Here is a 16170-nt window from a genome sequence, read left to right on the forward strand (position 1 = left end):
GCACTTTCCCTGCTTGTACTTTCTTTGTCTGTTCCTTCCTTGTTCTTTCCTTATCTGTTCCTTACTTGTTCTTTCCTTGTCTGTTCCTTCATAGTTCTTTTCTTGTCTATTCCTTCCATTTCCTTTTCCTATCTGTCCCTTACTTGTACTTTCCTTGTCTGTTCCTTCCTTGTACTTTTTCTTGTCTGTTTCTCCTTGTACTTTTTCTTGTCTGTTTCTTCCTTGTTCTTTCCTTGTCTGTTACTTCCATTTCCTTTTCCGATCTGTCCCTTACTTGTACTTTCCTTGTCTGTTCCTTCCTTGTACTTTTTCATTTCCTTGTCTGTTTCTTCCTTGTACTTTCCTTGTCTATTCCTTCCTTGTTCTTTCCTTGTCTGTTCCTTCCATGTTCTTTCCTTGTCTGTTCCTTACTTGTTCTTTCCTTGTCTGTTCCTTACTTGTTCTTTCTTTGTCTGTTCCTTACTTGTTCTTTCCTTGTCTGTTCCTTACTTGTACTTTCCTTGTCTGTTCCTTCGTAGTATTTTCCTGTCTGTTCCTTCCATTTCCTTTTCCTATCTGTCCCTTACTTGTACTTTCCTTGTCTGATCCCTCCTTGTACTTTTCCTTGTCTGTTCATTCCTTGTACTTTCCTTGTCTGTTCCTTCCTTGTTCTTTCCTTGTCTGTTCCTTCTATGTTCTTTCCTTGTCTGTTCCTTACTTGTTCTTTCCTTGTCTGCTCCTTACTTGTTCTTTCCTTGTCTGTCCCTTACCTGTTCTTTCCTTGTCTGTTCCTTCATAGTATGTTCCTTTCATTTCCTTTTCCAATCTGTCCCTTACTTGTACTATCCTTGTCTGTTCCCTCCTTGTAATTTTTCTTGTCTGGTTCTTCCTTCTATTTTTCTTGCCTATTTCTTCCTTCTATTTTTTCTTGTCTATTTCTTCCTTCTATTTTTTCTTGTCTATTTCTTCCTTCTATTTTTTCTTGTCTATTTCTTCCTTCTATCTTTTCTTGTGTATTTCTTCCTTCTATTTTTTCTTGTCTATTTCTTCTTTCTATTTTTTCTTGTTTATTTCTTCCTTCTATTTTTTCTTGTCCATTTCTTCCTTTTCTGTTCTCTCTTTCCTTGTGCTTTCCTTGTCTGTTCTTTCTTTTTAATATCCTTGTATGCTCCTTCCCTTCCTTTTCCTTCCCTATACTTTTACTTGAACATTTTTGTTTTATCGTTTACCCGTACTTTCCCCATCATTTCTATTTTTGTCCTTTTTAATTCTGTTTCTTTTTTACTCTCCCCGGATTCGTTTATCTCCCCTTTTACTACACTTATGTATTTTCTACCCCGTCCTTATCTCCCCAGATTCCCGTTTCTAACCCCTCATACTCCCGGTTCTTTAACCGTCCTCAGTCCGCGTAATCTGACGTCATTGGCGCTCAGTGGAGACCTCCATTGTATCCTCCCCTGGTTGGTTATATTAACCTCAGTTCCTACTCCTCTACAGTTCCTACTCCTACTCCTCTACAGTTTCTACTCCTACTCCTCTACAGGTCCTACTCCTACTTCTCTACAGTTCCTACTCCTACTCCTTTACATTTCCTACTCCTACTCTTCTACAGTTCCCAGTCATACCCTCTACAGTTCCTACTCCTACTCCTCTGCAGTTCCTACTCCTACTCCTCTACAGTCCCTACTCCTACTCCTCTACAGTTTCTACTCCTACACCTCTATAGTTTCTACTCCTACTCCTCTACAGTTCCTACTCCTACTCCTGTACAGTTCCTACTCCTACTCCTCTATAGTTCCTACTCCTACTCCTCTGCAGTTCCTAGTCTTACCCTCTACAGTTCCTACTCCTACTCCTCTACAGTTTACTCCTACTCTTCTACAGTTCCTACTCCTACTCTTTTACATTTCCTACTCCTACTCCTAAACAGTTCCTACTCCTCCTACTCCTCTACAGTTCCTACTCCTACTCCTCTACATTTCCTACTCCTACTCTTCTACAGTTCCTACTCCTACTCTTTTCCATTTCCTACTCTTTTCCATTTCCTACTCCTACTCCTCTACAGTTTCCACTCCTACTCCTCTACAGTTCTTACTCCTACTCCTCTACAGTTCCTACTCCTACTCCTCTACAGTTCCTACTCATACTCCTCTACAGTTCCTACTCATACTCCTCTACAGTTCCTACTCCTACTCCTCTACAGTTCTTACTCCTACTCCTCTACAGTTCCTACTCCTACTTCTCTACAGTTCCTACTCCTACTCCTCTACAGTTTCTGCTCCTACCCTACAATATATATATAAAACTTTTAAAACAAAACTAAATTTTGAACTTAGCAACGATAAAATTATAGAATTTCAGTTTCTATTTAAAAGAAAGGGCTTTATAGATTTTCTCTTCCGTTCTGAAAGTTTTTATTTTCGAACTTAAACTACTTCAAAATCAGTTGTATGCACTTTTATAAATTATTTTGACCGTAAAAAGAGAGAAGGTCGAATCAAATCAAAAATGAAAATTTTATGTTTTTCTTTAAAATGGGATGACATTTTTTTTCTTCAAATTTTTATTTTTATTTTCTTCGGGCAGCTCCTGGCCCTTCAGCTAGTATTATATATATGTAATATTTAAATGTCAATATTGATTAACTACGAAAACAAATACAATAGAATATTCTGATCAATTTAAGTATTGTCAATTAAAACTTTCCATTCTCAAAATTTGAATTGAATGAAATTTTGTCAGTAAATTTTCTGAGGATTTTAAAGCAATTAAATTCTTTAGAGCGTAAAAAAGAAGATTTAAATGTTAAAAAAGTTGTCTTGGTATCTGATCATGGATACCCTTATATATAATACACTTAAGGGCTTTCTAAAAACGTATTAAATGTTATAGATTTGTATCACAATATGAAAATAGAGGGGGGGTCAATTTGCAGGATCTTACATTAGCATCAACTACATGGACCAGATCGACTTTGAAGTAGCGCCAAGCAGCTATACCCTTTAGGTTGACCTTACCTATTCTCGAATACTTTTCTGTAGCCCTAACTATGAATATTTAATGCTAAAAAGATGGTATTTAAAATACCGCAAGACAAAGGGCATACTGCATATATTTCATAGTTCAGAGACATATATATGTATATTATATCAAATAATTGTAAAGTCCTTGATATTCTAATAATTCTCGATATTCTAATAATTATTGATATTCTAAGTATTCGAAACCAATTAAATTGTTTAAATTTATGTCTATCTAACTATTCATCTAAACGTATAATCTTGTAAAATTTTCTGTAATAAGATTATGATTTCGTTTTATATTTCAGAAAATAAAAATGTAATCGAAATTGTAGAAAAACATTTTTTTAAATCTTTTTAAAAAATTGGAGGAAGGGAAAGAAGAATTTGAAGAAAAAGAAAAAGTTTTAAAACCGAAACAATGGGGAAAAAGAATTCGAAGCTGAAGCAGGATACCGTGGACCGGTTAATCGCAGAAACATATTGTAAGTTAATAAATTATTTCGCATATATTTATCCTGTTTGTCGTCTTTATTCAGTAAACGTACAGGGTGTCCCAAAAAAAAACGATCTTTAAGACATCACTATGGTTCAATTTTTAAAAAAGTGTACATTTTTGAAATCTTTGGAACATTTCCTATAGATTGATATCAATGAGAGGTTTGTAGCATTAAAATTAAGGTAGTATTGACCTTTTGAAGTTTGTCATTTTGGTTTGGTTGAGTTCATATATTATTTTTTTCGAATTTTAAACATATTATGGAATTTTCTTAGTGTCTGAAAAACATTGAAATCTTTTAAACAAATCTTAAAAATGCAGTTATTGTTAAATAATGGCAAGACCTGAGTTTACAACACAGGAAAGTAATATTTCCTTGCTGTTGAGTACCACAAAAGAAATTGACAGCCTGCTTTATGGCATGAAAGAAAAAGGTAATAGAAGTAAATATTTCCATTTACTGATAGCGCCGATTGAAGGATTCATAACTCTGATTTGATATTGAGATAGATAGAAAGATAGATGTTACCGCCATACTATTCATAGATAAATAAATAAACATAGATAGCTTATGTACGCAAAATCACCAAGAATTGTACAGTCCGCGAACTCATACTTCTAGGGGTCAAGGTGTACTTCAATGATAAGCGGGGTGGTTTGGTGTTTTAATAGATTTCATAATAGAGTGTAAAATAACTCCGGGAATGGAACTATTTGAACAACAATATTTCACTGAGCAATATATCATATTGACGAGAATCATGTACACCACAAGTACTCAATGACATAAGAACAGCCAATGTTCACAACCGACCTAGTTAATCTATGTAATAGGAATATCTTTAAAACATCTCTGTACATTTATATCTTTCAAGATGGAAAATGTCGTCTTATGCGCAATCTATCTTTATCTATGATACGTACTATTTCTATTGGTTCAGAATAGACAACAAACACATGACTGAACCCTGATTGGAACAGGCGTTAATGGACTGGAGTGCCAGCGGAATATCCCGACATGTTAGAACCCCTTTAACTATTGTCACATATATATTTGCCAATCAGAAGGGAGGAACTTAACCTGAAGATTTACCAAGAAGGATACAGAACTTGGATTTTCAACCCAGGCAAAATGGCAAACTTCAAACGGTCAATACTTACTTTATTTTAGTGGTACGAACCTCTTACTGGTTTCAATCGATCGTAAATGTTACAAAGATTTCAAAAATTTACAAATTTTAAAAATTGAACCATGATGAGTTCTACACTGTCTTAAAGATCGGTTTTTTGGGACACCCTGTATATATATTCATCATGTTTGTCGTCTTTATCCAGTAAACGTCAAAAACTTTTTGTGGCAACTCACACGACGCCAGGGTTATGGAAGATTAAAAGTTTACAATTCTTTTTATTTTAAGAAATATGTTTATGTATATATGTTTAAAGAATGTTTAAAGAAAATCCGCAATATTTTGAGCATCACCAATAAACAATGGTCGGTTGAAAATTAACATTTAAACGCTTGAATTGTTTCTAGAACAAGGGGTGCGAAGTGTCCTAAAGCCTAATCATTCAAATTTATGAAAAATAAAGCTATCTTTAGCGTTATTTTTATCAAACGATTTACTAGAGAAAAATCTCTAAAATCTTAACCCTGAGCTCAGGCGGGTTGATCATTGAACCCTCTCCGGGTTTAAATTTTTATTTGTTTTAATTTTTTTTGAAAGTGAATGTATACATTTTAAGACAAGATGAAATAATATTTTATTTGAAATAATTATTATTTCCGCCAGAAAATTCATTTATTTTCTTAGTTTTTTAGAATTTAAACCTTAAAAAAATAGAGAATTCAACCATCCCATTTTTGTCCAAAAAATGCTTATTTCTTCGAGACATTTTCTTTAAAGGACAACTTTCCATGTCCTGATAAAATGAACAAATAGGAAAAACATTTATTCAAAAATTAATCAAATAAAACAAAAACAAGAATGGTTGATAATTTGTTATATTTATTTATTATTTTTTCATCTGTTCCTTCTCATATAACAGCATGTATAATGTTTATGTATAATGTATAAAGGATTCTTGAAGGATTGTCCTGATGGTCAGCTCACAGAAGCAGGATTCATCAAAATATACACTCAGGGATCGAAACATTTTATTTATGTGAATACGGCTGAACCGTTTGGATTCAAATTTATTGTGAATTGTTTTACATGGCCCCATGGAAGTTTATGGACGGTCGAAATCCTCGAAATTAAAAGAAGCACCATTGTTGGAGTGGATACAAAACGCCCAAAAACAAAATGTCCAATAACAAAACGCCCGATGTTACAAATCGTCCAAAAACTGAACACCCAAAATTACAAAAAGCCCAAATTTACAAAATGTCCAAATTTACAAAATGTCCAAAATTACAAAATGTCCAAGTTTATAAAATATCCAAAGTTACAACTTGTTGGTTCTTTTGTACTATTTTTATGTTTATTTGACCTGGTCTGTAATATTATTGACAAGGTCTTGAACATTGATGCAACTTTTCATAGCTGTCTGTAACAGCTATGTCTATGTGGGTTGAAAATCCTTACTTACTAACAAACTAACTACTAAGATACAAAATGTCCAAAAATAAAAAATGCCCAAAGTTACAATATGTCCAAAGTTACAAAATGTCCAAAATTACAAAATGTCCAAATGTCCAAAATTGACAATGTCTTACATTGTTTAAAAATGTCTTGTATTGATTAATAAATGTAGTATATAACATTTTGTATCTTAGTATCTTAGTAACTTGCATACTGAGTATCTTATATTTTAGTATCTTAGTAAGTAAGGATTTGTAATCTATTTTGTTTAAAAATAAAAATACTAGTTTTTAAGTTGTAATTAAACATTTATTATTTTGATATTCTTAGAAAATTTTGAACATTTTGTAATTTTGGACATTTGGATATGTTGTAATTTTGGACATTTTGTAAGTTTGGACGTTTTGTAACTTTGGATATTTTGAAATCTTGGGTGTTTTGTTCTTGGGTGTTCTGTTTTGGGTGTTTTGTTATTAGACATTTTGTTTTTGGGCGTTTTGTATCCACTACAAATTGTTTATCTAAAATTGTCACTAGAATCGGGACGCGAAGCTGTCTGAAAAATCTGGTTTTTGGTTATTTTTTTCTTAATATTCAAAGGCGACCAAATAATAGCATGACATGCTTTAATTTGACAAATGACGAACCGTAATTACTCGATAACAGTATTGTTTACATATCCGTTCGAGCGGCATTTTAACTTTTTTAAAACTTGGAATGAATATAAACAATAACATAATTAGTCGTCTATACATTCTCATTTTCAGTGAAACCCACTGAATCTAAGAATCTAGAAAGTAGGATTCTCGTCTCTCTTTCACAGCAAACTAATAGAACGAGAATGTAAAATTTATCCAGTTTTATTACCACGACTTTGTGACCTCGTAGCTTCTCTACTTTTTATTTGACGCACAGTTATAAGAAAAGCATATTATTTATCTGAGCTGAAAACTTTAGAATGAGATATCCCTAATCCCGATTACTTAATCTGAGTATCCAATGAACACAGTTTTGATTATTTTTCTTCTTTAACCGTTCTATCTTGGATATAGTAGAGAAAAATCAAAAACCGGTTTTTTAATTTAGAGAGTCCCTCCCGTTTCTGTATATAATCTTAAATTGCGCGCAAAATTTCAAATTTATCGGCTTCATATACGCGACTCTGATTGGTTGAATTTTATACACTTTTCAGGATACAAGTACAAGATTAGGTTAGTCTCGATATTAAGAAAAAGAGAGGATCATACATTAATCTCGAAATCCACCGTTATAAAGTTTTCAGCTCTGGTAGCATATTAGGTACTCAACACGTCTTAGTTATTCTCGATAACTATAATTCAATTTAATAAGATGGTTATGATTAAAAACATTTAAGATTTTAATCTTGCGTGCAATATACTTTAGTTTGACGAGCTTTCTAATGATAATTTAAAGTACTTTATCTAACTGAGATTTTCAGCAATTATTTTTTTTTTTCTCTCTGAGCTCTGAACTTTTAAATGGGTCGGAATAAGCTAAACTAATTCTCCTCTTGCATCTAAATGAAATCTTTCAGTTTTAAAATAAAAAAATATGAAATATTATAGTGTTATCTTCCCGCGAACAGTAAAAATCATTCTGCGCATTCAAAAGTTTAAAAAATGTGCCTAGATCCTAAAATAATTTTATTTTGATCCTTTTACGTTTTTTGATTTAGAAAAAATGTTACGTTAATTGTTCATAATGTTTTCATGCAGGGGCGGATTATAATATTTTTATCCCCCTGGGGGGCAAAAAAAAATTTTCAGTGAATTTGGCCATTTTTATGTGAAAACTATGAGCAGCTTGGGGGGCGGAAGGTGGGAAATTTGGATTTAAAAAAAAAACTTTTAAAAGTGGCACCGCAGGGAAATTTCTGTTCTTAAAATTCAAAATTGAAGGACCAGAAGGTGCCTGCTCTCTCTTCTTGCACTTCTATTTTTTCCACGGGGGGGGGGTTATCCCCCAGTTTTCCAGGGAGGGGCACGTCCCCCCAATTTTCCAGGAAGGGGGGAGGGCGTTCCCCACAAGCAGCCTTTGTAATTTCATGTTTAATTTAGTTTTAACTTTAAATGAAAGCAATGACTTGGTTTGCAGTGTACATATTGTGTAAAAACAAATATTGGATGATTACTTTCAAAAAATTTGTTTGATTAATATAAATTTACCAAAAATATATGTTTGATTAAGTAAAAATATATGTTTGATTAAGTTAAAAATACAAGTTTGAAAAAACAAAAATACAAGTTTCATGAAGTAAAAATACAAGTTTCATAAAACAAAAATATAAGTTTGATAAAGCAAAAACATAAGTTTTATCAGGATGAGATACAAGTTTGATAAAACAAAAATATATGTTTGATTAACCAAAAATACAAGTTTGAAAAAGCAAAAATATATTTTTGATGGAACAAAAATATATATTTGATGAAACAAAAATATATATTTGATTAAACAAAAATATATATTTGATGAAACAAAGATATAAGTTTGATTAAGCAATAACAAAACTTGTTGAGTTGGGGTAAAGTTAAAATGTTCCAGGAAAAAGTGCAATGTCTGAACCGAGAAATATCTAATCTAATCAATTTGTTTTACAATCAAACTTTTGTATATTTTATTTCGTATTTTTGTCCCAACGGGGCCAGGTTTTGAATTGCTAACTTTTTAGTAGAATGTTGCAAAATTATTATCTTTAATAGTAAGCAGATTTTCTTCCAAAAGAAAAGAAAGTTTATCTGGTTGCATATTAAAATATTAGTTATGATTTTGGGGTCTTTTGAGTAGGTTTTATGATTCATTCCCTTTTTTCTTTTTTTTTATACATCGGATAGTAAAAATAGTACCTTGATATCATTAAAAATTGTTTTTTGAGAAATGATCACTAACATGACTTTATTTTATTAGAATCTTGAAGTAGTGTTATTACAAGATGGACATAGAACCATTATCTATGCACTATATGTTTTTTAACTTTAATAATTTATTTTACAATATTTTCAAATATTTATATAATATCAGATGAAAATATTTGAGATTTCTTTATTTCTTGTTCTTCATTTTCTTCTTGTTGGTCCATCCTTCAATCATACTTCGGCTAATTTTGAAAATAAAAATAAAGAATTTTGTTGGATGTCCTTGTAGTTTGCCGTGTTACAAGTAAGAACTATTTCTAAATGATCTTGCTTTTTTTCTGAGCCATGAATTTGAAATCACTGAGTATCTTGCTTTCTTTTTTTTCTGAACTCTGTATACTCTTGCATCTGAATTTTTTCTGAACTCTGGATTAAATATTTTTTTTATCTGGTCATACGTCTGTTTTCTGTTCTTCTCTTTTAGATCTTTACGCATTCTAATCCCTTGTAGACAAGGGAAAAATCTATTTTAACACATATTTCTGATCTTACCTATGCAATATATGTATTATTCATGAAATAAGCTTCTAAAAATGTTGTTATTTACCCCATCAATTTATTCAATTTAAAAACTCCTCTGTCGGTTGGAATTTAATAAACTATTAAAAATTCAATTTATCTCAGCTGGGCGGAATTCTAGATAAATATTTTTAAAATATTCATCAAAAGAACTTTAAAAGGACTGCTCACAAAATTAGAAAATACTACGACCAAGTTAAAGGGATTGTCAGCAAAATTTCACGTAACCCTCCATAAATTTGGAAATCGGAAAATTTCTCAATTGCTTCTTTGAAGCAAGAAATGCGCAAAATACTTTTGCATAGAAACAATGCGCAAATGAAAATATACAGTTTTAAGAAACCAACATATGGATATATAATAATAATTCATACTTGATCAGACAAAGCTTTTAAGGATACCGTTGTAAATCGGGCATTGTCATCTTTACAGTCCCTTGAAAATACTTTAGATAAGGTTTGGACCAAAATGTTGAATCAATTTGTACTAAAAATCTATATTTTCCCCTTTTCTCAGAAATATTGGAAATTTCTGCAATAATCGTAAATTTCTCCAACTCTGTCTGATCCCTTTTGATATTTTGGATACATTTAATAATTGTTCAGTCATCTTTTATTTATTCTTCTTTCAGATCACAAAATAAACAGATATCTTTTTGGGATTGTAGACAGGGTCTGACATTGATAAAGTGTCATGTCCGATTCACAGCTTTGTTTGAAATTGAATTTCTCCAATAGTGATTTTATTTAACTGAAACAATGCAGATAATTGTTAAAATTAAACACTTTTCAAGCTACATAGAAAAACATAAAACGACGATGTCTTCCACATTGTTACTCAGATAAAGGTGTGAAGGGGTACTGTTGTGAATCGGGCATCGACCTTTTACTGCAGAGTCACTAAAATTGCACGAGCAGTCCCTTTAAATAGATTTTAATGTAAATAATAGTAAAAATGTAAAGATCTTTTCCAGTTTTTCCCGCACGGTGATCCATCAAAATTTGCGTCATTAGTTTTCAGAGTTTTCGACGAGAATAATGTAAGTTTTAACTGATTATTTTGATAATGATTTTGAAGATAATGAAAATAATATTAATGATAATGATGATGATGATGATAGGTAGAACAACTGGAATGTGCTTTAAAACCCAATTTTACCATTTATATATTTGTTGTCGGTTGAGACGTTTATAGTAAAAATGTATAAAAGACAAGTCTCTAAGTGTAAAGATTTTTGTATGAACCACTTGAATTCAAATTGAATAAAGCAAACGCTTCCCGTCCTTCTAAGTCCCATAGTGATTGCTGGACTAAGAATAAAATAAAAATAAAATAAAATATTCAAGTTTACAATATGTAAACTAAGATTTTTATGAGTTAAAGGGAGTTTGAATTTATAAAAAAAAACTTATTTTTTTGTAGAAGTCAATATTTCAATATAACCCCTTCTTGTCCGTTGAATCAAATCTTGAAATCCACGAATCTGAAGAAAAAAAATGGCTTGAAAAATGCGCAAACTTGTTTTATATTTGTGGATTGTTTACGTCTGGTAATATTCTGTAAAATTTCATATTCCTCCCTTCATCCACAATTTATGTCAAGTATTTTATTTTGTTGGAACAAGCTTTCCGCTTGTTTACTTTTCTGAAAGTAAAATAATATTTTACAAAATGAATATGGAGCTACCACAACAGTCTGGGATGAAATATTTAATAGCTCTCCTGAAAAAGTTTGTTCACATTTTTAGCAGTAAACATTCGAATAAAAAATCGTATAGTCTGACAAAAATTTGAAAAAACAAACAATTTTTCTTGCACAATTTGTCATTTTGATGATTTTTTTTGTTCAGGGGCGTTTAAACTGTATGATGTTGACAATGACGGCTATATTACAAGAAATGAGATGTATAATATAGTAGATGCTATTTATCAAATGGTGGTAAGTAAATGTATGCAGGGTGTCCCAATAAACATGAGAGGAGACGACATGGATATCGTCTTTGATTTCCGATAGTTGATAAATGACAAAGATTGTATCAAAATAAAGACCTAACGTCTAATGAGTTTTTTAAAATGTGGTTTGCCTTCTTTTTATCTTCAAAATTGACGGAGATATTAAAAATTTGAAAGATTTCGCTCTTAAATGATAAATTAGAATCTAGCAAATTTCTATCTGCATCAAGATGCAAATATGGTGAACAAAATTTTGGAATTCCGAATACTAGTAGGATTAATTATTGATTGTTCCAAAAATTCCAAATTATGACCCTAATTATAAATAAAAAAGTATAAATACATTTCTTTGAAAATAGGTTGAGTAAACGTAATTTTTAACAAATAAGCGATAAAAATACGCAAAATAAGCGGTGAGAATACGTAAAATAAGAAGTAAAAATACTCAAAATAATTTTAACAATCTTAGAATTGGCTAATTAACTCTTTTCTTCACTTCAAACTTTTTAAATTCAATAAAAATGTTATTCAAATCAAATTTACAGTTTTAAAGGGATTCATAACAAATTCATGAATCTATACTTGGCAGTTTGAAGTATTTTCAAGTATTTATTCATTGTTGAAAATGTTTGATTCCATTTTCGTTTTTTCTGTTTTATTAATTAGGTAAAAATATCCAGCTTAATTTAGACTCTTGGTAATTAAAGAACATAAAATCAATGAAAGAAAATCTATTAATCAATTAGAATTAATTATTGGTTTCCAACTTTATAATTCCTATCTAATGTGATCGGTTTTTATTTTAAACATCAAATGTTTTTTCGTCTTTCAGAAAGCCCCACAAGAATCTGAGAAAATTAACATATTCAATACCTTCTACTTATAAATTTTTGTTCAAACATATAAAAAAAAAAAATAAAATGGCCGTTTCATGACGTTTTTTACTTTAATATTGCTCAAATTTAATCTTTAAAATCTTTGACTTGAATTCCGGTTTCTAAAGTTAAGAACCCTGGCTTTCTGGCCCTGACCTCCAAGAGCAAAATGACCTCATGTCCCTGACCTCTAAAAGAAAAATGACCTCATGTCCCTGACCTCTAATAGCAAAATGACCTCATGTCCCTGACCTCTAACAGCAAGATGACCTCATGTCCCTGACCTCTAATAGAAAAATGACCTCATCTCCCTGACCTCTAACCGCAAGATGACCTCATGTCCCTGACCTCTAATAGAAAAATGACCTCATGTCCCTGACCTCTAATAGCAAAGTGACCTCATGTCCCTGACCTCTAATAGCAAAATTTCCGTTAACAAAACGGAGGCTTTTAAAAAAACAAACGCCAAACAGCATTAATTTTTAAATCGTTAACGAAACGCATTAGCCATTTTTAAAGAAAAAATTAATGATTGAAAACGAAAATGAAACGGATTTTAGAAAAACGGTGGATTTTTTTCTGCCTAAAAAATTGTTTTTAAAGTGTTTTGATGTTTTTAAATGTCGTCTTCTGTGTTCACAACCATCAACAAATTCATAAACCGTTAATAAAATTGTTCGTTTTGTTCTTACCCTTCAAAACTAACGGCTACATGAGATTTTATTTTAAAAACAGTTGGAACTAACCGTTAACGAAAGGGCTTGAAAAGTTAAAACGTGCCCAGCCCTACCTCTAATGGCAAAAAAACCTCATGTCCCTGACCTCTAATAGCAAAGTGACCTCATGTTCCAGTCCTCTCATAGCAAAATGACCCCTTGACTCTTACCCCTAATAGGTAAATGACTTCTCTAATCTTCAGGGGCAGCAATCACAAGACGAGGACGGAACACCAGAGAAAAGAGTTGAGAAGATCTTCAATCAAATGGATAAAAATCAGGCAGATAATCCATCCATTCATTCCATTAAAAACACATTATCCATCCATTCATTCCATTAACAACACATTATCCATGCATTCATTCCATTAACAATAAATTATCCATTCATTCATTCCATTAACAACAAATAATCCATCCATTCATTCCATTAACAACAAATTATCCATCCATTCATTCCATGAACAACAAATATCATTAATTAAAAGCCACTCCATTCTTATTCCTCATTATTTAAATCCATCCTATTCTCATTCCTCATTTGTAGAAAAACTCATAATTTTCATGTCTACTAAAAACTTCATAAGAAAGAGTGGGTGTGGCTTCAAACGTAATTTTCAAAAAATGTCTTAGCAGTACAAATTAGCAGTACAAATTAGCAGTACAAATTAGCAGTACAAACTGCTACCTTGGATATAGCAGTAAAGAGTGTGTAAACTGAGAACAGGAGCTCAGCTCTACTATATAGTTCTATTATCTTTGGTTAGACAAATATTGTCATTGATCTATCTATCCATTCATCAATCCATACTTCCATTCATCAATCCATACTTCCATTCATCAATCCATACTTCCATTCATCAATACATACTTCCATTCATCAATCAGTCCACCTATTCATCTATCCTTCCACCTATCGTTCCTTCCGTCCATCTATCCTTGTAAACCAAAACGCCTTTCGACTGGTATTAAGACTTTATGGGGTAGTCCCAAATAAAGATCGAGAAACCCAATTAATAACATCCCAAAACAGGGTTCCACCCATTCATCCATCTATTTACACCACTCCTTCCATCCAATAATGGATTATTTGTTTGTTCAAGGATGACAAACTAACCCTGGAAGAATTCAAGGAAAAATATTCTTTTACCAATTTTTTCAAAAAATATTTAGCAAGAAAGAAAGAAGGAAAATTATAATTTCCTGGATGGAAATTAAGAATATTATTATTTACAAAAGTTTACAAAAGTTTTAAGTTTTATAATGCTATTTTGACTAAATGCATGTTTTATCTTTAACAAGACAAGGTATTGGGTTGGTATTATTTTACTTAGCTTTTTGGCCAAACACAATCAACCCTTGGTTTACATTGTAATATTTGTTCCACTTGTTAACATAATTTTTAGTAAATTTTGAAGATGAAATAAAATCTTGAGTCAATTCAATTCAATAAATTCAGTTCTTTTCTCTCATTATTTTGAATATTTGACTGCTTAGGAGGGAAGCAAAAATGATCCAAGGATAGTTCAAGCACTGAGTCTTGAACCAGATACATCAGGGGGCTTGTAGCAGGTACAGTGGAATCCATAAAAGTTTGGAATTGGAAGACGAGTGTTGTTAATCAGCCAAAGAACATGAAACACAACAATTTTGTAAACCGACCTAATTCATTAATTTTGTAAACCGACCTAATTCATTAATTTTGTAAACCGACCTAATTCATTAATTTTGTAAACCGACCTGTTTCATTAAAAAGTTAATTTTCAAGCTACTAGTTAGATTATTTGCTTTAAAAATCAATAATCAAACATTTAATATACATTAAATTTAAATCAAAATACAAACTCTGTCCTAACTGAAATAAATAGCCTGGTATGTCTGAAAGTGAAATATTTAGTCTGTCCTGACTGAAATACAAAGTCTGTCCTAACTGAAATAAGTCTGTCCTAACTGAAATACATAGTCTGTCCTAACTGAAATACATAGTCTATCCTAACTAAAATACAAAATCTGTCATAACTGTCGAAATACATACTCTGTCTTTACTGAAATACATACTCTGTCTTAACAGAAGCCATACTTTGTCCTAACTGAAATAATACTTTGTACTGTCCTAACGGAAACACATACTTTGTACTGTACTAACTGAAATACGTAGTCTGTCCTAACTGAAATACATAGTCTGTCCTAAGTACGTCCTAACTGAAATACATAGTCTGTCCTAATTGACTGATATACTGAAATACATAGTCTGTCCTAATTGACTGATATACTGAAATACATAGTCTGTCCTAACTGACTGATATACTGAAATACATAGTCTGTCCTAACTGACTGATATTCTGAAATACATAATCTGTCCTAACTGACTGATATACTGAACTACATAGTCTGTCCTAACTGACTGATATACTGAAATACATGGCGTTTCTAGCAAAAAAATTGAGATCCAAATTATTGCCAAGTCTACAATGATGGCAATGTCCGATTTAGAACAGTAATCTTAACAGTTATGTGTGATCAAGTATGAATTACATGTTTTTGTTTCTTTAAAAAATTTATTTTCATTTGAGGGTTCTCTGCGAAAGTGACTTGCGCATTTCTTGCTTATAAGAAACAATTGAGAAATTATCCTTTTTCGTGTCAGAAAAACGACAATATCTTCCACATTTTTGATTAGATTAATGTTTAGTGTAGCAATACTATCGTTGAAGGTCACGGCTACTGTCTCTTTAATAATTATTCATACTGAACCCTATTTTTATGTTTCACGAACACTCCCTTTAGGAAATAATACTTTTGGTTAGAATTTAGCCCAGATGTAGAATTTAATTTAGACATGAAACAATTTTAATTTGTCCAAGCACTTCGGGGAATTGTAAAAAGTGATAAAAAGCAACAAACTTTCTACTGACTTTAAAGGGAGTATGATGATGATGATGATGATGATGATGGAAAGTAAGCTCGATTTGGTTTGATTTGGTTCTTATAGCTATTTCCACCAGGAGCTTTGGCTTTGATTATTAAAAGATTTAGCAAAATCTCTGATTTCCTCTTTGAAGACATGTTCCACCTCCTTGCTCCAATCCACA

The 16170-nt window shown here is 31.6% G+C and overlaps 1 protein-coding gene across 1 annotated transcript in view; it reads left to right on the top strand.

The window, feature by feature from the left end:
- Window positions 1-3358: 3358 nt before the first annotated feature.
- Window positions 3359-16170, top strand: part of LOC111712178 (frequenin-1) — a 14669-nt gene continuing 1857 nt past the window's right edge. The window contains exons 1-7 of the mRNA XM_023486725.1: window positions 3359-3558; window positions 5572-5643; window positions 10509-10578; window positions 11379-11473; window positions 13282-13359; window positions 14182-14211; window positions 14576-14650. Of these exons, the coding sequence (XP_023342493.1) occupies window positions 3421-3558; window positions 5572-5643; window positions 10509-10578; window positions 11379-11473; window positions 13282-13359; window positions 14182-14211; window positions 14576-14647 (555 nt within the window). The 5' untranslated portion in view covers window positions 3359-3420 and the 3' untranslated portion in view covers window positions 14648-14650. The remainder of the gene's footprint in view (window positions 3559-5571; window positions 5644-10508; window positions 10579-11378; window positions 11474-13281; window positions 13360-14181; window positions 14212-14575; window positions 14651-16170) is intronic.

The sequence above is a fragment of the Eurytemora carolleeae genome, unplaced genomic scaffold (genome assembly GCF_000591075.1).
Source record: "Eurytemora carolleeae unplaced genomic scaffold, Eaff_2.0 scaffold1028, whole genome shotgun sequence".
Classification (NCBI taxonomy): Eukaryota; Metazoa; Arthropoda; class Copepoda; order Calanoida; family Temoridae; genus Eurytemora; species Eurytemora carolleeae.